We start from the raw sequence: 24,420 nt of genomic DNA, 5'->3' as shown, positions 1-24,420 counted from the left end.
CAGGAGAGAACCACACACAGGCAAAGAGTAGATACCACTACCACATCCATTCACCTCACTCTTCACAGTGATTTCAATCTGTTGCGATGTTTTTTGTCCATTAATTCTTTAAAATGATGACAGAAAGCAGGTAAGCAGAATTTGGATAAGATTGGCCCATGCAAAATTGCTACAGTTGGGGTGTACGTTCTTAACAAAGGTCGTGATAACAACAACGTTAACAACAATGATAAAAACAACTACAATTTGAGTGTTTATTATTAGTCAGGAACTTCTCCTGGATTATCTCAGGTAGTGAAACAGTTCCTAAGTTTATCTGAATTTTATAGATAAGGAAGTGAGACTCAAACAGCCTCAGCAATTTGCCCAAGGTCACAGGTGGTAAGGAGCAAGGCCAGGAACTGGATTTATGAGGCTGAACCCAAAGTTCAGGTCTTATCCATTAGGCTCTAGAGTAGCAAATGCCTCTCAGCTGCACATGATGATATGCTCTATAAACACAGCTATGGTTCAAAGCCTCTCTGACCCTTTAAGGTGGCAAAATTAGCCTTTGATTCACATAAATTAGCACTGGGAAGCTTCTTGGAGATTATCTAATGCAACCCTTTCAATTCCCTTGAGGAGAAACTGTGTCCATTTGAATAAAGTTAATGGTACAATGGTTTATAAAAGAAGTTTCTTTTTCTCTCATGTAACAGTTTTTAGTATGAATGGTCCAGGTCTCCAGGGAAGTTTGCTCCTCCTGGTCACCCATTGATCCAGGTCCCCTTCCAGGGAACTGCAGTACCCCCTCCTATGACTTGTCTTCAAAGCAAGGCCACCGCATGCAAGTTGCCACAGCAACTGGGAGGAAGTGACCATGCACGAGGGACATGTAGCTCAGGTTTCCACAACGTTAATTAAAACTGAAGGCGGAAGGCAAAAGAAGACCCAAAGGACAGGAATACGTGGAGGAAAAAAAGAGAAAATGACTTTTTTTGTTTTTTCTGTGGTAGGAAGAAAGACTATGGGTTCAAACTAAGGAATTTTATCAACCACAGGTTCAAAAATTATACAGGAGAGGCCAGAACAGCTTCCTGCCTTTTCCCTCTTTTTCCTTTCTCTCCATGTTCTTTCGTTACAAATGTACTTAGAAGGAAAGAAAAGCCTGCAAAGTGTCAGCAAGCCAGCACCTCGTTGGTCAATAGAGAAGGCTGAAGAGCAGGACATACTTCTTTCCTGAAATAGTGAACTGGGGATGCCAGACTGAGGTATTCTTTTTTTTTTTTTTTTTTTTAATTTTTTTTTAATGTTGATTTATTTTTGAGAGAGAGAGAGCGTGAGCGGGGGAAGAGCAGAGAGAGGGAGACACAGAATCTGAAGCAGGCTTCCGGCTCCGAGCTGTCAGCACAGAGCCCGATGTGGGGCTCGAACTTAGGAGCTGTGAGATCACGACTTCAGCCACAGTCAAAAGCTTAATGGATGATGCCACCCAGGCGCCCCAGACCGAGGTATTCTTTAATGGCGCTTTCAAGTTAGCCACTCGTTTATCAAAAGTATCTTTTGCCTGTTTTGTATTTTAAATTAAATTAGAAATTTTTCAAGTGGCCCATGCAGTCGCATCATTTGAACATCAAAATGATAGGAAAAGGTTTACCCCAAGAAGTCTTTGACCTCTGTCCCCATGCTTGTTGTGAAAAGGCACTGGATAATTAAAGAGATAATTTTATTCCGGCTATTATAATAGGGAGAGTGTTCGTTAATGAGGGATGTCTTAAAGAGAAGGAAGGAGCAGGTCAACAAGGGAGTCATCCACAGGAGTCTTATGGGAGGAAGGATGAAGTAGGTCTTATTTCAGACAGGAGGAGGGTCCTTTGCTATTTCCTGGGACGCAAAAGGGTTGGGGGATTTCTTAGCTTTCACGGTGTTCTGGAGCACAGGGCTTAGGTAAAGTTCAACATTGTCACTAGTTGTCACACCAAACTTTCCCTGTCCTCTACAGGGCACTACTTATTTTGGTTTCTTCTGTGTCGTTACAGTATTACCTCATACAAACACGAGCACACGTGATTCTATATATTTCTAAAGGACTTTTTAAAGAGTAGGTTTAAGTTCATAGCAAAATTAAGGAAAGGTACAGATTTTTCCCGTATACCCCCTGCCCCACCTATACCCATAACCCTCCACTTTATCGACGTCCCCCACCAGAGTGGTACATCTATTACAAGTGATGAAGCTACATCGACACGACATAATCATCCAGAGTCCATAGTTCACATTCCTTCCAGGTCACTCTTGGTGTTGTACATTATGGGTCTGGGCAAATGTGTAATGACATGTATCCAACATCATAAGATATCGAGTATTTTCACTGCCCTAAAATTTCCCTGTGTTCCACTTATTCATCCCTCCCACTCACTCCAACTTCTGGCAACCACTGATCTTTTTACTGTCTCCATAGTTTTGCCTTTGCCAGAATGTCATACAGTTGGAATCATACAGTATATAGCCTTTCAGATTGACTTCCCTCATGCACTTAAGTTTTTTCCATGTCTTCATGGCTTGATAGCTCATTGATTTTATTTTTAGTGCTGAATAACATTCCATTGTTTGATGAAGATATTTTCTTATCCCCTTTCTTACACAAAAAATAAACAGTAGCATTATATATATGTGTATATATATATATATCTTTGTAATACATTTTATACATGTTTACATACCTCCATTTTTATATATTGTGTATAAAATAAATTTACATCCTGCATTTTATAGTATATGCTGGATCTCTTTCCATATCCATCCAGAGAAGTTATTTTTTCCTTATTTTTGCTACTGAATACTATTCCATTGTGTAGATAAACCATAGTTATTTAACCAGTCCCCCATGCCATTTGAATTCATTCCCACATTTTGCTATTATAAGTAATGTTTCAATAAATAACCTTGTACATCTATCATAATGTACATATATAGGCATAACTAAAGGATAAATTCCCAGAAGTGAGATTTCTGGGTCTACAGGTAAATATTTTTGTTATTTCTGCAGCTTTTGCCAAATTGCTCATCATAGGGTTTAGATCACTTTGCCCTCCTACTTGTATTGTATGAGAATGCTGTGTCCTCACATCCTTACCGGAGTGTATTGTCAAGTGTAACTTTTCTAACCTACTTAGTGAGAAATAGTATCCCTTAGTAGTATTAACTTGCATTTCTTTTAAAAATATCTTTGAACCTACAGCTATTTTGAAAAATAATTTAGCAAATAGTCTCTACTGAAGATACTCCTTGAATAATCAATGACCAATTCCCCCCTCCGCCCACTGTAAACCCAAATGAGTATTGTCATTCCACCTGGCGGAGAGCAGCATGTCTCCAAGTTCATTCCATAAAGTTTTACCAGCTGCTCTTCAAAATAATTCTGATTCTATTCAAAATAGTTCTGGTAAGTTTGAGACTCTGGGGTAGAGAAGACAGAGGCTTCTTAACTGAATGACACCTAACAACCTTTGTAACACTCATGCTCATTGTGGATACCTAGAAGGGAAGAATCCTAGACTTTGTGGAAACCTTTTCTCAGAGCATCTGCAAGCAGTTTTCTTGGAACAAACTTCTGGAAACATTGATGGGGAAGGTTTAGGAGACTGAGATGGATTTATACCTAGTCCATGGCCAACACTGAGAAATGGTTTTATTTATTTAAGAAAAAATAAAAATCCCTATTTTTTATTTCTTTCCCTCAAAATTGAGGAAGTGGGAGAGGATCTCAGTTAATTGAAGATTATCAATCATTGGATTCACTGAAGTACAGGAATCAGAATTGGGCTTGGTTCACTTTCTCAGAACCAGCCCAGGGAAATAAAGACCTTGGTGAACTGTTCTTTCCTGGTCCTCTTTCCAGGACCAGGTTACTTTGCTCAATCCCCCATCAAAAATAGGCAGGAAGAGGCACCTGGGTGGCTCAGTCGGTTGAACATCTGACTTTGGCTCAGGTTATGATCTCACAGTGCGTGTGAGTTCGAGCCCCGCATCAGGCTCTCTGCTGTCAGGGCAGAGCCCGCTTGGGATTCTCTGTCTCTGCACATACTCGCTCGCTCTCTTTCTCTCAAAAATAGATAAACATTTTTTTAAAAAGGTATTAAAAAATAGGCAGGAAAAGACCTGATAATGCACTGTTCTAAGATGCTAAGTGTTGGTTCATGTATGCAATTAGTTATTAAGCAACTTGTAACTGTATTGCTTTGGGCTGGGTCCGCGAGTTTGTTCCACGAGAACTGTAAGGGCCTGCGGACTCTCCAGCAGCTCCGAATCCAGTGAGGAAGAAAAGATGTGCCCAGCGGTGAGGTAACAATATAAGTGTGATTAAGTGACAAGATGAGAGTGAGGATAATGCTACTTCTCCCAGGGAGCTCCTCTCTTGGGAGTCTGCTTTGTTTGTAAGCCTCTGGTAAAGCTTTACTGGGAGCTCTGGTTGTGGAATTTCCCCAATTCCACAAACCATGATAAGAAGGCATTTTTTTTCTTTCCTTTCTTTGAGAGGAGGTGCCTCCTGGCACTCGCCCTCCTAGGTTGGCTGGCTCTGGAAGTCTCCCGCAGCCAGGCAAGCCAGCTGCCTGGCGGAATCTGAGAGGCATGGCCTGCCTGAGTGCGGAGGGGATTTCTCCAGTATCCTTTGGCTCCACCTAAGGTCCTTCTCTGTTAATTGCAATTACATGGTCAATAAGGTAGAATGGGGTGGGGGGAAAGCCCAGTCTGCTTTATTATTCCCCCCGCCCCCCACCCGCAGTCCTTTTTCCACCTCTAAATCTGTCTTTAGTTCAGAGTGGCCACAAATTCCTTTTGCTGAAGGCAAAATAACCAGGTTCTCAATTTGAGGCCTGGTGAGTAGCTTTTTGGAATCTGAGTAGCTTTTGGGAGCAGTCTAAAAAGAAACGTGGTATTTCAGAGCAGCTAAAAAGAGGACATATTAGGAATGCCAAATTGCTGTTATAAAGAGCTGGTTTCTGGCAAGAGACTTAATGTGTAGGAGTTCAGGGAGATGTACAAAAACTTTTAAAATATTTGTTGAAATGTGGTCTCAAGAGGTTAAGGGCATTAAGTCAAGGAAACTAGATCTTTACATATGACTCAAATTCTTACAAAAGTAGTTCTATAATCAAATTCTACAACAAAATAATTATAAAATAGTCATCTTAGCGTTATTTATCGTGGTGAAAAATACAGAAATAATTTTAATGTCCATTAGAGAAATGAAAATAAAAATAGGTTTTTGAAGAATTTTTAATGGAATTGATAATGCTTAATGTGAAGTAAAATATGGAATATCTATGTTGTTTAGAATATGTGCATATATGCATAGAAAAAAAAACTCTCTAAGAAAATATTCTGTATCAAAATGTTACCAGTGAATGTCTCTGCTAAAAGTGATTTCTATTTTCTTATTTCATTTTATTTTTTTCCCAGAACTTCCGCAATGAGCATGTATCATTTTCATAATCAGAAATGTTCTTTTTGAATGAAGACAGGCATCGGGGTGGCTCAGTCAGTTAAACATCATGGTTGGTGAATTTGAGCCCCACACCAGGCTCTGTACTGACAGCTCAGAGTCTGGAGCCTGCTTCGGATTCTGTGTCTCCCCCTCTCTCTCTCTGCTCCTCCCCCACTCATGCTCTCTCTCTCTCTCTCTCTCTCAAAAATAAACATTAAAAAATTTTAATAATACTAATAAATTTAAAAAATAAATGTTTTTGAATGAACATTACTATTAAAACAATTTATATAGCAATGTTATGAGAATTAATTGGAACAATGTGTCTTGAATATACTCAATTGTTATTGTATTTTTGGTGTAACCATTGATCCTGTCCTTGAAAAAAGACAAACTATATTTGCAGTGAAGAAAACATGTAAGTTTTTGTTTTCTGTGCTTCTGTGACGTAAGGATTTTTTTTCTTACCTTTGGCACTTAAGTGAGGCCGTTGAAAACCTGTTCCCCATCGCTTTTTATCACATTTTCACAAATCTCTGTTGGAAAAATTAGTTGAAATCGTGGTAATACTAGGAAAACCGAATCCTTTTTTCAACGAACTCTCTTGGGCTTTAAAAAAAAAAAAAAAAAAGAAAGAAAGAAAAGAAAATTCAACACTAGGCTATGTGATCTAAAAAAAAAAAACCTCCAGGGCAAAAAGATTACATTAAGAACTCCAGTTTAGGGGTGCCTGGGTGGCTCAGTCAGTTGTGCATCCGACTTTGGCTCAGGTCATGATCTCGTGGTTTGTGAGTTCGAGCCCCGCATCGGGGTCTGTGCTGATAGGTGGGAGCCTGGAGCCTGCTTCAGATTCTGTGTCTCCCTCTCTCTCTGCCCCTCCCCCACTTGTGCTCTGTCTCTCAAAAATGAATAAACATAAAAAAAAAATAAAATAAAAAAGAACTCCAGTTTAGCTACCCAGTAAGACTGACATAGGATAGCCTTGCTACTGTTACAGGGGAAACAAATGTATAAAAAGAATAGAAAAACCTGGGTAATTTATAATTAGCCAAAGTGACTGGATGAATTTAAGTTAAAAATATACAGGGCCTTGGTCTAATTATCTATAAAAAGCAGCTTACTGTTTAAGGCTTTAAGTCAACAGCTCCAAGTTGGCACCAGTGGTTACTACCTGGCAATCCTATTTCCTTTAAAAAACATCAAAACCTTTTTTACACAGTTGAAGCAGCCGGGCGGGGAGAGACCCTCTTTCACAAGGAGTCGTGAATTCCAAGTGCTTCAGTTCTGAATTAAGTCACTTACCTCCAGACAGGCTGGAACCCCAAAGTAAGCTCTTCTCCTGGGTGGCAGTTTGGTGTTGAGAAAAAATAGCTTGAAAACTCAGAAGCACTCTACTAATGTAAAGCCTTGTTATCTTTCTTCGCCAACTATGGAGCAATCTAGAGAAATTAACCCTCTCATTTGTTAACCTCAATAACAGGCTTTAACAGATCGGTAGCCATGGATGGCTCAGATAATTGTTCTAATTAGTTTGGTATGGAGGGAGGCAGGGACAGGCAGGATTTGGAGCTCAAGTAATTAAGCCTAAATTAAAAGAAAAAAAAAAACGAAGAGTTTATGCCTTACATTTTGGACATGTGGATTCCAGATGTTATGGAAGAAATTTTACTACTAAGTAGGCCACTTTTTGCAGTTGAGGAGAGGGTTGGAGGGGAAGGCCTGAGGCAGAACTTGGTAAAAAGAGGAAAGGAAGGTTCTATTGACTGTTAAATCCTGTGTGTGTGTGTGTGTGTGTGTGTGTGTGTGTGTCCAAACTGAAAACCAGCAAAAACTAGCAAAAGGGTCTTAAGTTCCTCCTGGCATGTGAGCCTCAGAGGAGTTAATTCCAAGTTGGCTCTTGCTTGTAACTCTGCTTGCAGGCAAATCACCTCCTTCTCGGGAAGTGACTTTTGTGACTCCTTTGCAGTTTCTAAATTTAAAATGTTAATGCAGGTTCCCCAGTGTGCACTAGAGAAGGTTGCTAGAATTTTGGTCCCACTAGAAAGAGAGACAGGTACTTATGCCAGGAATGGAGCTGCACTTTTACTTCAATAATATGCACCAAACACTCTGTTCTTTTCTTTTTCAGAAAATGGTAAACACAGGGAAAGGAACAGGAGTTCCAGACCCTGGGAACCAAAATATTACAGACACACAGGAAATGACTTTTCAAATCCAGCCTGTAAACCTGTCATTTTGTGGGCTCATCTGTGAACCTAGAAATGAGAGACAAAGATCACAGAGAAGACAATCCTATATTCTGGCAAGGCTGTACTGGAGGGCCTCTGGAGGCCTTCCCACACCCTGGTGCGATGATTCTAAACTCAAGCTATCATTTGAAAGGGTAGAAAAAATACTTGAGGCAAAATTTATGACTTACAGCTATTTCACTTTGCTTAAAAAACTGTAGACTTTGAAAAAGAGCTGAAAAGCTAAAAAATATTTTTGGAGGGAGAGAGGTATATCCCCAGCCCTATTACTTTAAGGTTTTCAATTAAAATACTCCAAATATGTGATAAATAAGCTACTAAGTCATTGAAATAGACATCAATCTTCCTAAAACATGTATTTATTGACTTTCCATAGCATTAAACAAATGCTATGTCTCTGGTTAGTGAACTGGTTTGGGATTCATTAATTCTCCAAATATTTGTATTCTGAGTGCCTTCTAGGGATAAGACATCCTTTGAATGAAACACATACAAATTAATAAGTCAATCTATGGGTTCATTCAGGGGCTCCTTCCTCCCCTCCAGTGCAGCAGCAGGAGTGCACTGGGTCTGGAGCCAGACTGCCCGCTGTCCCAGCTCTACCACCTGGAGCAAATCACTTAACCTCTCTGTACCTCAGTTTTCTCCCCCGGGGTATGTAGGGCTAGGACTAGCACCTACCTCATCAAATTAAATGAGTTAATACATGTAAAGCACCAAGAACAATGCCTGGCACATAGTAATGTAATCAAATCCAAGTTCATCCGCCCAATTCGCAGGAAAGACAATCATTGAGTATGTAGCAAGGAGGGGGTTTGAGAGGCAGCCAAACAAGGAGACTGGAGGGCAAGCCTCAAATCCACCTCTTGGGAGTGTCAGAAAGACTTAAAAGCGTATGAAAAAAGTCTGAGTAAAAAGTTGCAGCTGCACTTATTAGTCTGCAGCTGTGAGTAGTCCCGTTAACCCTTTGGTTACTGGTTTCATTAAGTACTCAGCTAATGTCAGTTATTTAGTACTGAGCACAGACAACAGCAATGGACAGGTGCAGAAGCAGACATAAAGAGCAAGGTGCACAGAAGGAATATGTACCTGGATTCTTATCTCAGAGAATAAGAGGGAGTTCGCTAAGTAGAATCAGAAAGGCCAGGCTAAACAAATGGTACAACTGAACACAGAATTATGAAACTAGCATACCTGGGAAATTATAAATGACTCATTAGAGGGGGATTATTAAGTATGTGAGAACGAGGGGAGAAAACCCTTAGAATTTAGTACCTAAACCCATGTGAGGCAGAGGGCAGATTTTTGGGTTGATGGTAACTCTATCAGCCAGAAACAAAATATAGGAGGTGGTATGGGTTTTGACACCATGTGTTTGGTTTTGGACATACATAATGTGAGTGGCCCTTGAGACTCAAGCAGAGATGTACAACTGGATACGCAAATCTAGGGTTTTACAAGAACATTCTGACAAACAATACAGTGTAGGGAACCATCATAGTGTTACTGTGGTAGTCGTGAACTTGGCTGAAATTGTCAAGAACCAGTGTAGACAACGAGAAGGCAACAACATAGGCCACACTGGCATTCGAGGGCAACCAGAAGTGAAGGAGCCAGAGAGAAGAAATAAAGAAGAGAACCAGGACCAAGGGAGTAGAGTTTCACATCAATTAGGATATTTTGGATGGAAAATGACAAAACTGAACTCAAACTGGTTTAAGTTGTTAAGATTTATTGGCCTATATAACTGGAAACACAGCCTCTGGAGGATCACCCCTAAACCAGAGGGGGAAAATTCAGTTCACCATCACCAATTAGGAGTTATATCGAGTGCCTTCTATGTGCCAGGCATTGTTCTAGTCAATGACAGAACAGGCAGAGTCCCTCTTCTGTGGACTATACATACAAATGCTTCTTGGTATCTTTTTCTTTTTTTTTTCCATTACAATGCAATGCCATGTTTCATATTGGGAAAACTGTGTAAAGAAAAAAGAGAAAGCTTTAGAATTTAATGAAAAGTCCAAAACACTTGCTGGGAATTTACCACTTTTTTTTTTTCTAAGAATGCCTGGAACTTCTGTACTAAGTGATAATGGAGTAGTAAAATAGAGCAGTTCAATATGGACACAAAAACACGAACATCCAAAATACCACCAATGACATATTTTAAAGTCCAGCTATGGTTTTAATTAGTCAAAAATTTGATTTATTCAAAGTTGCTGAGTTTATTCAGATACCTGTAAAAATAACTATATTTTAAAAATATCTCTAGTAGGGCTTTGTGTCTGGTGTGGCAACATGTTTTATATGTAGGTCATGTTCAAACCTGCATTAGCCCATTTATATTTTAATTAAATATATGTAGAGTTGGCAATAAAAGAAAATTTCACTCTGCCTTTATATCCAGCTGAGCAGTATTATTCCTCATATCCCTGTCTCTTCTCCCGATGCCTTAGTTCAAGCAGGTCCTTACTGCTCTACTGAAGTGCTCAGCTGGTCAGACTCAGTCCCTGCATGTCCTTCTTCCTAATGGCTACAAACGTGACTTTGCTTAAAGATGGACCCTTTGTTCCTAACACAATGCTTTACACCAAAAGGTACTCCATAAACCTTACATGGAATGCGATTGCAGATCCTGAAGCTAACTAAGCATAGTTGTGGGTATATTGCTATAGCTGGCTGGGTCTGTTTTTTCAATTTCCGTAATTTGGAAATGATAAAACCTACCTCATTAGGTTTTTGGAAAATAAAGTACTATGTGATTCAACTTTGTGAACTCAAAAGCACTACAAGCATTAACGGTTTAAACTAGGAAGTTGCAAGTTTGCAAATAAGTTCCAGTAATATTTGTATTTTAATGGTTAAAAAGCAGTGTCAATTTTTCTCAGTAATGTTCTTCGATTCCAGTTAGAATGTTTTCCACATAACTCCATAATGCTATTCACACATTGAATTTTAAAATATGACCCACAAATGCTTAGTTCTTCTCAAATTTTATCCTTGCACAAAAGAAAGCCATTTATGCCTGATGTGGCTTCACTTCCTTAAAGATGAGGAAACAATCAGGAATATTAAGTGACTGGATTCTCTATAAAAAAAGAAACAACTTGGATAGAGATCCCTTTCCCCTTTTGTTTTTGGCCATATTCTGAAAAGAAACCCAATGAAACACATACGGCAGATTCAGACTGCTCAAAAATATTTAGCCTCCTTCTTCCTAAATTAGAACTACCTTGACCTGTACTCACATAGGTATACATCTCCCAGCCGGTTACGTAATGATCTCACAAGTGTAGCCACTACCTGTCCTGTCTAAAGTATCAATCCCTCTTCTAATAAAGTGGTATTTATTCCTCCCCGCCACCCCAATTCGGTTATCTTCTAGAAGGGGGGCTCAAAGCACCAATAGGGACAGATCTAATGAGCTTTTGCTGTCATAAACAAATCAACGAGAGCTGGGAGTTGAACCAATGGGTGATAAAGAGGTTAGATTTCCAGACAGTGGCTTGCTGGTTTTGTTTTGTTTTTGTATGAGCTGTGCCTTCATGCTAGTTTTTAAATCTTGCATTTCGGTAGCTTCTTGAGATATCTGCTCTACTAACACATGTATCCAGACTACAGACTTCTCCAGATCTGGGAATCACAGCCTCAGAATTATAATTCTATTTGTTTAGTTTGGTGTCATACTGGAGTCATGCTTTATCACTTGATGCCATTCCTTAATATGATACCATAGCCCTCCATATTATTCACATACAAAGGCTTTAAACTAAAAACTTCTTGCTTTACAAATTACTTCAATTTTGGGAATCATATAGCTATAAACCTAGAGGATAAGCAGCTATACAATTAGTTTTTTTAAGTCTGAGATCTACTGAAGCCATCATACAGTTATGTTCCTTCCTCATTCCACAAAACACCATGGCTAGTATCGTATTTTTTAATGACTTTCACAAATTTTAGTCTACTTAATCCATGTTCTAACTAAACAAATTTTACAGCTTTTCAAATACTGGTTTCCAGTATTGAGAAAAACAACTGGACTGGGGATTTTTTTTTTTTTAACTCAAAGACCAAAGTCTTTTTCCTATACACTGAATGTGCAGGTCCTGTAATTAAGTCTTGTCTCTTAAAGGCATTACGAATCATGAAATGACTGATACAATGTATAACCTCTCCTTTTTATAGTTTAAAATGCTACAAATAAGGGCACTGCATTTTGGACTGTAGAAGTAAAATCAAAGATTATTCATTTCTTGACCACCCCTTGTTTTCTTGTTTATTACTATATGCAAAGCATTAAAATAGGAACCATGTAAAGATGATGCAATAGAAGTAGTGTTGCCAGATAATGCACAAGATACTCAGTTAAATCTGAGTTTCAGATAAAGTTTTAGTGTAAGCTGTCCCAAATATTACACATACAAAAACATGTTGTTACTATAAAATTCAAATTTAACTGGGTATCCTGTATTTTTGTTTGCTACATCTGGCAATTCTTTATACAGAATCCTTATCTTCAGCAAACTATTTAACAGGGAAATTAAGGAAAAACCATCACATAAGACTTACATGATAAGGTGCAGTAATACAATCAGGGAAGAGGAAGATCTCCCTACTTACCACAGAGAGTACCTAGAAGAGAGGACAAGTGCAATTCCTTTAGAAGACAACTAAATTTTAAGTGGTGGGTAGGTGGCTTAATTTGATGATTTTGGAAGTCAAGTATCCTGAGTTAAATCACAAAATCATTGCTCACTCGCTATGGAAACTTGAATAAGTTAATCTCTATTACAAAATGAAGCCACTAATCTCTGCTTTACCAGGCTGTCTGAAGAGCAGAGAAAAAGCACCCACGAAGCACCTGGAACACAAGAGGCACTCCCTAAATGGTAATACCTACTATTAAAACACCATGTGGCAAAGAGGTTACTTGTCACAGACAAATATTCAAATGTTAATGTTATGCAATAATAGCAATATTGAATAAGTAATTTTATTTCCATGATCTATTTACACTGTACAAACACTGTTGAAAAGCACCCTACAAGTTCACAGTACATTACAATATATTTACTTTAAAAATATATTCCTTTATAAAAGGTTCATAGAACATTGGCATGTCGACATGTGACAAAACTTTCAAAGTATGTCACCAACTCTGTGATAGCAAGAATGCTTCCAAGTGTTGTCAATTTCACAATCACAAATCACCACTTGAGTTTTAAATAAAGTTTTAAATAAAAAAATGAATTCTACAGTGGAAAGTTCCCATAGCAATACTTATTAATTAACATGTACTTTCATGGAGATGTTGTTTCATAATAATTTAAAATATCAACTTAATCTGCCCCAAAAAACCGTTTCAACAAGTTTCGCAGTCCAGAAATTCTTGTGATTTGTCATTTTCTACTTTTTCTTCTTTGTTGGTTCTCCTGGTTCTACTTTGCGCTTTTTAGAAGTATGCTCATCTTTTTCATCATCTTTAAACAGGAAAGGAAAAGTTTCAATCAGTAATTAAAAAAAAAAAAAAGTTAAGTATTAAAATTTCATTCACTTTAGACCAAAATCATTATCTTCAACTTATGTTTCTTTCAGTATCCTAATAAAAACCAAAAATTAACTTTTAGATCTCTGATTTTAAAGTGCAGGTAGAAATAAGAAATTAATTGTAGTGTTACACAAAATTCACAAGTGACCTGTTAGTGCTGGATTCAGGTACTTTAAAATGAGAAAACCAGATCTGTTCTGAAAAAAAGCTATCCCAACTATATTCTACAGCTTATATACTGTATATATTTAAATAATCTACACCTTGTAACAATGGAACACATTCTACTCTTTTTACCAAGAGTATCGATCCAACCATGACACTGTTTAAGCAGTGATCAGCTGTTCTTTCCTTTCAAATCTGCTTTCTCTCCTCACAGAACAACTCCCCTCTCTATTTACAACCCCCATCCTTATTATTTTGAAATTTAAAAAGCACTCACAGGTAGATGTTTCACTGAAACTGTATTCTCTCTGAACAAATGTGTGGCTTTATTTTAAGAACTCCATTTAGATAGAATACTATGTAGAAGGAATTAATTTTAAAATATACATTTATTTTAAGCACATTACTGAACTCATTGCATTTTTGGCTTTACTTTCTCAATCAACAGATACCGAAAGTTCAACAACTATCATATGGTGGTCTATAAAATATTTTGATGTTGAAAGGGGCCTTTATATGAAAAAACTGGGGAAGCAGGGGCACCTGACTGGCTCAGTCAGTAAAGCATACAACTCTTGATCTTGAGATCGTGAGTTGAAGCCCCATGTTGGGAGTAGAGCTTACTTAATAAAATAATAATAATAATATTAATAATAAATAAATTTTTTAAAAATAAAAAATTGGGGAAGCTGCTGATATCACACCCTAAACTCCTTATGGAGGAAATACATTTACAACCTTAAGCCTTCAGTTCCCTTCTCCTAACTGTACCATACTCAGAATATCTCCTTTGTTGATGTGGAGAATAATTAGAAACAACTGCAGGTGATTCATCTGCATTCATCTTCAAGCTCAGTATGGCGATGTTATTCCTATATTTCATAAAGCACTTATGGATTTACATATATATATTTATATTATAGGCAGTAAGATAAAATAAAATTAATTGAATCATCATAGGAATTTACAAACGAGGGTTTTAATCAGTAGTTTATCATATATACACAAAAATAATGTACAAACCAACTGATGTGGCACACAGCTCGAATACTCCAAGGCCTTTGTTTTTTTTCAAATTATTTAATCATCATCATTGCTTGAGATTATTTTCAATAGTATAAAAACTGAAATTACTTTCTAACTCTGCTATAAAATCCACTGTTGACATATTAAAAAGATGATCCTGAGACAGTTCTGCTTTTAATCTGTCAATTATATTTACTGAATTAACAAAAACACAAACTACCGAGGATCGAAAAATGATTTCCTATCAGTAATTTGAAGAGCTAGTGCCACCTAGTGACAAAACAAGGCATCACCTTAAAAACCAGAACAGGAAAAAAGAAAACCACCCTGAAATGTTCATTTATCAAGATTAGTGAGTTTCTAGTCTGTGCCATGTATCACAGATGATGCACTAGTAAGGAAGCAATTCTTCTATATGGAATTCATGCCACCTGAGGTAAATAAGTTTACATTAATATGAACTTTCTAAATTCTTTAAAAAAAAAAAAGAAAAGGAAAGCATTAGCTACTTTAGCTAGGATTTCACGATTAAGTACACGTCAATAAAGCTACAATTAATATCTAAGCCTTAGTGATCTGCATTTCACAATTACCAAACAAGAAGTGCTGGCAAGTAGCAAGACTTGGTGAGTTTTGAATCTTTCCCAGATCTTTAAAAAAAAAAAAATGGGGCATCTGGGTGGCTCAGTTGGTTAAGCATCTGACTTCAGCTCAGGTCCTATCTCACAGTTCCTGGGTTTGAGCCCTGCAGTGGGCTATGTGCTGACAGCTGGGAGCCTGGAGCTTGCTTCATCTATGTCTCCCTCTCTCTGCCCCTCCCCCAATCACACTCTGTCTCTCTCTCAAAAAATAAACATTGGGACACCTGGGTGGCTCAACTGGTTGGCGTCCAACTTTGGCTCAGGTCATGATCTCAAGGTTTGTGTGTTTGAGCCCCACGTCAGGCTCTGTGCTTACAGCCTGCTTTGGATTCTGTATCTCTCTCTCTGCCCCTCCCCTTTAGCACTCTCTCTCTTTCTCTAATATATAAATATTTAAAAAATTAAAAAAAATACAAATAAAATATTTTTAAAAACTTGAAAAAATCTGAAATAAGTTAACTGGCAAAAAAAAGGCTAAAGTCCAAAAAATGAGAAGGAGGGGGCACCTGGCTGGCTCAGTTGGTTAAGTGGTTAAGTGACCAACTCCTGATCTCCACTCAGGTTCTGATTTCCTAGTTGGTGGGATCCAGCATCGTGCTGGGCTCTGCACTGACAGCACAGAGCCGGCCTGGGATTCTCTCTCCCTCTCTCTCTACCCCTCCCCCCACTTTCTCGCTCTCAAATATAAACATTTAAAAAAATGAGAAGGAAAAGTAAAAATAATTTAATAACCTAAAAATTAAATAATTTCAGAGAATGGAATTTATTAAACAAGATATTTTATAAGTTAAAAAAATACAGGTAAAAAATGATTAATTTTATAGTGACTCTGTGAACATGGTATGGGATTCTGAATGGTTAACCAACATTAGAGTCCAAATTAAAAATTTCAGGATCAGGGCACCTAAGCAGCTCAGTCGGTAAGGTGTCCGACTCTTGATCTCGGTTCAGGTCATGATCTCACGGTTCGTGAGATCAAGCCCCTTAACAGGCTCTGTGCTGATAGCGTGGAGCCTGCTTGGGATTCTCTCCCTCTCTCTCTCTCAAAATAAACTTAAAAAAAAAAAAAAAAAAAGAATAAAGATGTCAGGATTATCTTTTAACCTTATGATCCAGGATTAAACTTTTAACCTTATGATTCTGTTGATATTGTATACATATACACTTGCTGTTGGAGGACTATCATATAATCAAAAGAACAGATATCATCTATGGGAATTACAATATTCCCACACCTATCTGAGCTCAATACCTAACTGAACTCTGAATTATCTATCTGAACTCAATAAGCAAGCTTGAAAAAAGACAATTCTTTGTCCTGCTATATAACCCTCACTGTTTCCATATAGGAACAAAGACAGAGCACCAACCTATAGTACCTTTCTTGAGTATCAACTTTAGTGGTCTTACTTTCTACAAAACAGCTACAAGCACTACAGCTTGCAAAACAGTAAGAGACTAAACCCCAAATTAATGAGGCACCATTTCCATTTAAAGACCTGAATTTTTCTTTTTCTGCCTCTTCCTAGTTGTGCGAATTTGCTTAGGCCAATTCTTTAATCTGAGACTGTTTCCTTGTCTATAAAATAGTAACAATGAATCATGTACCATTTCTGTACTAGGCTGCTAAGGACAATGAATTCTAAAAATTGTGTGAAAGTACCTATTTGCATCTTGGCATTTTCTAATTTTGTGACTGTGGACAAGTCACATGAAGTTCTCATCTCCATATTTCCCTATGTGGTTTCACAAGGTGTTGTAAGGATTGAACATTATTTATGCAAAAGTGTTTTTATTAATTACATAAAATACCCTACTATGAAGTTTTTTAAACGCCAACTTCATTTTGGCATCTCTAAAAGGATATATTTACTGAAGATATGCCTTCATTAGTGACTTCTAATCCACATTGTGACATCAGTAAAAGAAACAGAAAAGCCAAGTAGAATCAAAACTGAAGAACTACCAGTTATCCTTTCTCTTAAAACACTCTGCCTGGTTGTAAAAGGAGCTAAGTAGCCCTTGATTCATGAAACCATCAGAAATTTGTTTAACTGGCATGCCCGTTCATAAAAACTTAGTATAATTCAACAATTATCCACTGAGTATCAAAAAAAATTTTTTTAATGTTTATTTATTTTTGAGAGACAGAGAGACAGAGAGACCTCTGAGCATGAGTGGGGGAGGGGCAGAAAGAGAGGGAGACACAGAATCCCGAAGCAGGTCCAGGCTCTGAGCTCTCAGCACAGAGCCCAATGTGTGATGTGTGGCTCGAACTCACAGACCCAAGAGATCATGACCTGAGCCGAAGTCTAATGCTGAACTGACTGAGCCACCCAGGCACCCATCCACTGAGTATTTAAAATGTACTATAAACTGTACAGGAACTCCTTTTCATAAAGGAGACAGATTTATGAACAAATCATCTCCTAAAGAATGGTAAATACAATCAACAGCATTAGCACATACAAGGTACAGAGGAACAAATACTTTGAAGGTGTTGACATTGTTTTCTTTGAATTGGATTTTGAAGGATGAATGAGTTTACCAGCCAAAGGTAAGGAGGGAGGGAAGAACATTCCAGACTAATGTGCAACATATACTGAAAGGCATGGAACCGTAAGATAGCATGGTCTATTCAGTTTTCAATTTTAAGATCTTAAAGTGCTAGAAAAAGCACCATTCGAAATACAGGTAGAGAGAAAGGCAGGGCCATCAGAAGGCTTTGACTCTATGCTATTTACTGGTGAAGGGTTTTAAGCAGGCGAGTTACATAATCAGATAGGACTTTTAGAAAATGATCACTAGCTGCAGTGTGAAGGATGGAATTTGAGAGGTGGTTAGGGTAAAAGTGTGTAAGCAGAGATTACTGTGGTTACTTACACTCTAAGTAAGAGATGAAATTATGATATCATAAACAACTAAGTCATTATCTTCCTATTACCACGCAGGGATACTCAATTAAACTCACTTTGTCACGCTAATTTTGGCTTCAAATCACGACTGCTTTAATATAAAATGAAGCCTTCAGTGCTTCAAAGCTGCAATCACAAGAAAGAATCCATGCATTAACTGACTCTGTTGTAATAAGGCACCATAAATCACATACACTATTGGTTGGGATATTAGGGATTTTGCTTCAAAGCCTGAATAACATGATCTTTTTCTTTTCTTTTTTAAACGTTTATTTATTTTTGAGAGACAGGGAGACAGAGTGTGAGCAGGGGAGGGACAGAGAGAGAGGGAGACACAGAATCGGAAGCAGGCTCCAGGCTCTGAGCCATCAGCCCAGAGCCCGACGCGGGGCTCAAACTCACGGACCTCGAGATCGTGACCTGAGCCGAAGTCGGATGCTCAACCCACTGAGCCACCCAGGTGCCCCTAACATGATCTTTTTCTAAAACACAGTAAATACTACCGGTTGAGCTTTCAGAGACCTCACTTCCAAGCCGTATAGGATTTTTCTCAAAAAATACAGCAAAAAATAATAGTCATACACCATAATTAATTTGTTAAACCGCTAGACTTAAATTTCACTCATTAAGTGTCTCCTTTTAAAACTCATCACAGGGACCAAAAGGTATTATCACAGGAGTCTGACTCGCCTTACCTGATTCCACTGTTTCCTCCCCTTCAGGCAGGAGCCTAGCTTTCTTAGCGTTCTGTGGGGCATCATCACCATTGTCCTCATAAATGTTAGACCATTTTATTGCCATATCCAGCTCTGGAGGGGGAGGTTTCTTCTCAGTAGTGTAGGTCTCCGGAGGTGGTACATAGTTTGACTTCCATATTTTGAATTCCTTTGGAGGCTGTTAAGCAAACACATTAAGACGCACCGTGACGAACCGAGGTTCCTACAATCCGTATGGGCACATGCACCTCCCTGCCGTTCGCTTATTGTTCAGGCTGACTTTTTTTTTTCTTAAGGTTTAAAGACACATTTTTTTTTTCCATCAAAATCACAATACTGTTAAGTGAAAGCCAAAGGGTTCCCTATATGAATAAAGCTAATAACTTTTAATTACCAAAGAAGAATCCAGTCTCAGAGATACTACGGCAAGGCTGACCCCTTCAGGAGGTTGCAGCAGACACTGTCTTGGAGGCAGCACCGCAGGCACTTCGGCGTCAAAGGGAAGGGGTCTCGGGGAGAAGCTGCAGCGGGGGGGGCGGGGGAGTCACCACCGTTAGTCCTCGCAGCGCGGGGTCGGGGCACCGAGCGCGGAGGTTGGGTCTCCTCACAAGGGGGCGGGGGCTGCGGGTCGGTCCGACACCCACCAGGCTGGGGAAGGGGACCCGGGCTCCCCAGGGCTGGAGGTGGGAGGGGGCGGTGCGGCAACCCGCAGGAGGTGACTGCGTGTGGGGGAACAGACTGCCGGTCCCCAGGAGAGGGCTCAGGAGGAAGGGGGCGGAGGCCGGGACTACGACCGGGAAATCGGGTCGGGAACCTCACCTCCTCAGGCGCCTTAACGACGTGCCTCTCCCAGTCTATCTGTTTGTTGAGCGGATTGTAGAGAAAGGCCGGGCGAGTCACGCTCCGGAATAGTTCGTCGGGTCCCGGCAGCCTCTTCTCCTCCTTGTTCCCACAGCCTCCCGCCGACTTCGCAGGATCTGGGGCCCTGCGACTTGTTTCCTCCGGCTCGCTGTTATCCTCCTCACCCGAGGAGCCTGAGCTGCTGCTCCCATAAGCCGCGAAATAGCTCAGGGGGTCCTTCTCCTCCGCCGCCATGACGGCTGCGAGCGACGACTGTGGGCTCCGCCGGAAACCGGAAGCTGCTCCAAGGGCCCGCCCCACGGCTGGCTCCGCCCCAACTCTCGCAGAGGAGTTCGGGGCCTGCGCCCCCCAGCGGCTACGACGCGTTCCTGCTTCTCGGCCAGGGTCTTAGGATGGAGGCGGGGCGCGCACATTGCCGAGCAGGGTCTGCTTATGCTCCTTCCTGAGGAACCCTGAGAAGAGGCGGGTCCTGAACCAGTGGTCTCAACAAAGCTCTCAGCTTTCAATAAGAATTTATTAAAGGCAGACAAGAAATAAGAATTTTTTTTTCACTGCCGCTTCACCTTAGCCATTGCTCAGAGACACCAGGATTTCTTCTGATCCCACTACATCGATTCTTCAAAATGAAGATTACTCTCAGTATGCTTGCCTCCCTCAGTCGTCCTGGAACACTTCTATGGGTTGTGGACTTATCACGTCACAAACTAAATCCTCTCCTGCTTGACCTCATTTCTAGTGGACTCTGAACAACTCTCTTTAATGAAATTCGTCTTGGATTGATTGCATCCACGATTCAGCGGGTCTCAAACTCTCTGGCTTCTCATTGTCAGCTTCCTTCCATTCTTACTTTGCCCTGTGGCCCTTAAGCGCTGGTGTGTCCCAACATATTATGCCATCTTTCAACAATACAATATAATTTTGTAGAGGGTGTTACAAAGTTGCAAATCAGCCCATCTCTTTACATGGCATTAGCTACCTATGCTTGTGACTCCCAAATCTGTGTCTCCAGCCGCAATTTTTCACTCGAAGCTCTGGACCAGATCTCCACCTGGCTCTTAAACTTTCCATGTGGAGCCTCCTGATGAAGCCTCAAAGACTCAATTACTGCATCAGTAACTTGTCTTTTCATATGACTTGTTTCTGCCTGTGTTCCCTCTCTTAGTAAATGATATAACCTAGTCACCACTGAAACAAGAAATCTTTTATTTCTCCTGGTGATCTAAGAGGGAATGATACTTAAATGAAAGTGAAAAAGTTGGTTGTGAATGTGTACGGTACCCGGGGAAGGATGCCTGCTCATTCAGATGATACACACATTCATAACTTGCTGTTCCTGCTGGAGGTAGGCTCCAGAGGGCAGAGCTATGTCTGTCTTGTTCACTCCTTCCCAGAGGAGGAGCTGGACTGGGTTTTGTGCATTTTTGTATTCCTGATACCCAGCTCAGTGCCTTTCATTGATCAGTAAATAATGTGGAATATATAGTAATTTATGAGTGTGTAGTTTTGGATGGGTTTTCTCAAAATTTTCCATCCAAGTACCTGTGTTGACAAAGGAAAATGATGGCCCTAACGTGCAAAGTTTGGGGGTACCCAAAACCATCCTCACTTTTTTAAAGAAAATTTATTGTCAAGTTAGCCAACATACAGTGTATACAGTGTAGTCTTAGCTTCGGGAGTAGATTCCCGTGATTCATCACATACAATATCTGGTGCCCATCCCAACATGTGCCCTCCTCAATGTCCATCACCCATTTTTCCTGCCCCCACCCCAGCACCCTGCCATCAACCCTGTATATTTTCTGTACTTAAGAGTTTCTTATGGTTTGCCTCCCTGTTTGTAACTTATTTTTCTTTTGTTAAATTTCTCAAATTCCACATATGAGTGAAAACATATGGTATCTATCTTTCCCTGAGGGACTTATTTCACTTAGCAAAATACCCTCCAGTTCCATCCACGTCATTGCAAATGGCAAGATTCCATTCTTTTTCATCACCGAGTAGTATTCCATTATATATATACATACCACATCTTCTTTATGCATTATGGACATTTGGGCTCTTTGCATAATTTGGATGTTGTTGATAGTGCTGCTTATAAACATTGGGGTACATGTGCCCCTACAAATCAGTACTCCTGTATCCTTTGGATAAATTCCTAGTAGTGCTATTGCTGGGTTGTAGGGTAATTCTATTTTTAATTTTTTGAGGGACCTCCACACTGTTTTCCAGAGTGGCTGTACCAGTTTGCATTCCCACCAACAGTGCAAGAGGGTTCCCGTTTCTCCACATCCTCGCCAGCATCTGTTGTTTCCTGAGTTGTTAATTTTAGTCACTGTGACCAGTGTGAGGTGGTATTATCTCAGTGTGGTTTTGATTTGTATTTCCCTGATGCATCCTCCCTTTTGATACCAATTGCAAGTTTTTGCTAGGACTCACAAAACTCACTGAAAGCTGTTTTACTCTTGGTTGTGGTTTATTGCACCAAAAGGATACAAATTAAAATCAGCCAAGGAAAGAGGTACACAGGGTGGAGTCCAGGAGACGTCCACACACAGGGCTTCCAATGTCCTCACCCCATTGAGGTGTAGACAGTATTAACTTCTTGCGGCAAAGCTATGTGACGGTATGCATGGCGTATTGCCACCCAGGAGGCTCATCCAAGCCTTGGTGTCCAGAGTTTTAATTGGGGTTCAGTCTACATAGACAGTTGATTGCTTAACGTGGCTGACCTGTCTCCAGCTCCTCTGTAGGTAAAGCTGATACAGTGTGGCCCAGAACCCCATGAGCATAAAATTTGGGGGAAATACAGTATAATATCTTGAAAATGTATGCAAATTTTATATACTAGTCCTAATACAGCTTTTATTTTAATATATAAAAAATACTAAAAAATTATTTATTATTGAGTGAAACTGACGCTAAGATTATCACATTTATCCTGTGGCTTTTAAAACCGGCTCACTGTTGAGTGCCTCTGGAGTTGGGGTACCCAGTTTAACATGAGTCCCTGTTATCAGAGCCACCAACAGCCTTTGTGTGATCAAGTCCAAGAGCTGCTTCTTACCTGACCTTTTTTTTTTTTTTAATTTTTTTTTTAACGTTTATTTATTTTTGAGACAGAGAGAGGCAGAGCATGAACGGGGCAGGGTCAGAGAGAGGGAGACACAGAATCTGAAACAGGCTCCAGGCTCTGAGCTGTCAGCACAGAGCCCGACGTGGGGCTTGAACTCACGGACCGCGAGATCATGACCTGAGCCGAAGTCGGCAGCTTAACCGACTGAGCCACCCAGGCGCCCCCTTACTTGACCTTTTAACAAGGTAGGCCTCCTTCTTGAAACACTTTTTTCTTTTGCCTTTCACTAAGAGCGTGGAGTTGTGGGAAGACCATGGACTGTAGAGCCAAACAGTCCTGGATTTTAATCCTGAATAGCTGTGTGATTTTGACTCATTTACTTTATCCTGAGTTTACTTTACCTCTGCTTTCAGAAAGCCTTCATGAGATTACATTGAACAACTACAGACTAATTTGTTTCTTGGTTTTTTTTCCTCAAAGTCAAAAGTGGGTATGTTTATCCACTGATACAAGGTAAGGCCAGAGCCTGGAACTTTCTGTCCCTTTTATATTGCTTAGGGAATAAGACAGTACCTGTAAGACTTAACTTCCACCTTATACCATACACAGAAATCATTTTTTAATGAATTATATAGCCAAGGTGACACTAAAACAACTAAGTTTCCAGAAAAAACGGGATATCATCATGACACCAAGATAAGCAAAGATTTCTAAAACAGGAGACAAAAATCACTAAGCACAAAAGATTGATAAATTACTTAAAGTAAAAAAATGTATCAAAATAAATCCAAAACTCCCAAACAGAACCGAAAAACTTAAAAAAAAATTGCCATTATCATAGCCTGTTCCTAATATGCCAGTGTCTGACCTTGCACCAAGAGTAACATGTTGACCAAAGATGCGTAATTACCTCATGCAAGTGTGCTCACCACGAAAAGACATGGAGAAAACTTAGGCTACATGCTATGTGATTCCCACCAGGTGACATTCTGGAAAAAATAAAAGAGACGCAATAAAAGCATCAGTAGTTGCCAGGGTTGGAAGGGGGAGCGAAGAGGAAGAGATGAGTAAGTGGAACACAGGAAGTTTTTAGGACAGTGAAACTATCTAGTCTGATACTATCCTGGCGGATACATGACCTTATGCGTTTGTCAAAGCCTATAGAACTGTACAGCACAGGGTGAATCCTAACGTGAGCTATTAATAATGTCTTAAAACTAGTTCATCAGTTCTAATGAATATACCACAGTAATACAAGATGTGAAAATGGAAAACAGAGGAAGATGGGGTATATGGTAATTATGTGCTTTCTGCTCAATTTTTCTATAAATCTAAAACCACTCTAAAAAATAAAGGCTACTAATTAAAAAAAAAATTAAAAAGTGAGCTCAGAATTGTTGTCTTTGTATGAAGTGATAATATGGTATCTGTAAAAAGTAACTTTGTCATTGCTGCATTCATCAACCTGTCCAATCTGTCATTCTAATTTATACATTTATGGCAATAGGTGGTTTTCAGTGTCTGAAGAAAAGAAAATTGACATCACAGGATTCAGAAAGCCCAAAAGGCTAGGTTTGTTAAAACATTAATTTTATTATCTTTATAGTTAACAGTCTGAAAGAAAACTCAGTGTTATAAACCATAAATGTAGGTGATACAGCATATCCAAATTTTTTCGATCTGAGTAAATTCTACTTAAATTTTAAAAAGTAACCACATATCAAATTTTTATTTTCATTAATGAATGAAAAGTCTG

General features: G+C 39.4%; 1 protein-coding gene across 2 annotated transcripts; it reads right to left on the bottom strand.

Moving 5' to 3' along the window:
- Nucleotides 1-9,427: 9,427 nt before the first annotated feature.
- On the bottom strand, nt 9,428-19,851 carry CC1H1orf52 (chromosome C1 C1orf52 homolog). Of its 2 annotated transcripts, XR_007155076.1 has the most exons (4): nt 19,550-19,851; nt 18,710-18,908; nt 12,289-13,199; nt 9,428-9,692 (listed from the first exon to the last, which is right to left on the bottom strand). XR_007155076.1 is itself a non-coding variant. In XM_047872821.1 (3 exons), exons 1-3 carry the CDS (start codon nt 19,823-19,825, stop codon nt 13,126-13,128), a joined length of 549 nt encoding a protein of 182 aa, XP_047728777.1. In that variant the 5' UTR covers nt 19,826-19,851; the 3' UTR covers nt 9,428-13,125. The 2 variants fall into 2 exon arrangements, 1 of the variants encoding a protein (XP_047728777.1); XM_047872821.1 differs by having other exon boundaries at nt 9,428-13,199.
- Between the last annotated feature and the right edge of the window lie 4,569 nt (nt 19,852-24,420).

The sequence above is a fragment of the Prionailurus viverrinus genome, chromosome C1 (assembly GCF_022837055.1).
Source record: "Prionailurus viverrinus isolate Anna chromosome C1, UM_Priviv_1.0, whole genome shotgun sequence".
In the NCBI taxonomy this organism is placed as follows: Eukaryota; Metazoa; Chordata; class Mammalia; order Carnivora; family Felidae; genus Prionailurus; species Prionailurus viverrinus.
The sequence above is the reverse complement of the archived record's forward strand: the minus strand, read 5'-3'. Positions and strand labels throughout refer to the sequence as shown.

Coding starts and splice junctions, on each gene's coding strand:
- CC1H1orf52 (XM_047872821.1), bottom strand. CDS start 19,825: ATGGCGGCGGAGGAGAAGGACCCCCTGAGCTATTTCGCGGCTTATGGG. Junction 18,909..19,549: donor TCGTTAAGGCGCCTGAGGAG/GTGAGGTTCCCG, acceptor TTTGCTTAACAG/CCTCCAAAGGAATTCAAAAT. Junction 13,200..18,709: donor GGAGGAAACAGTGGAATCAG/GTAAGGCGAGTC, acceptor TCCTGTTTAAAG/ATGATGAAAAAGATGAGCAT.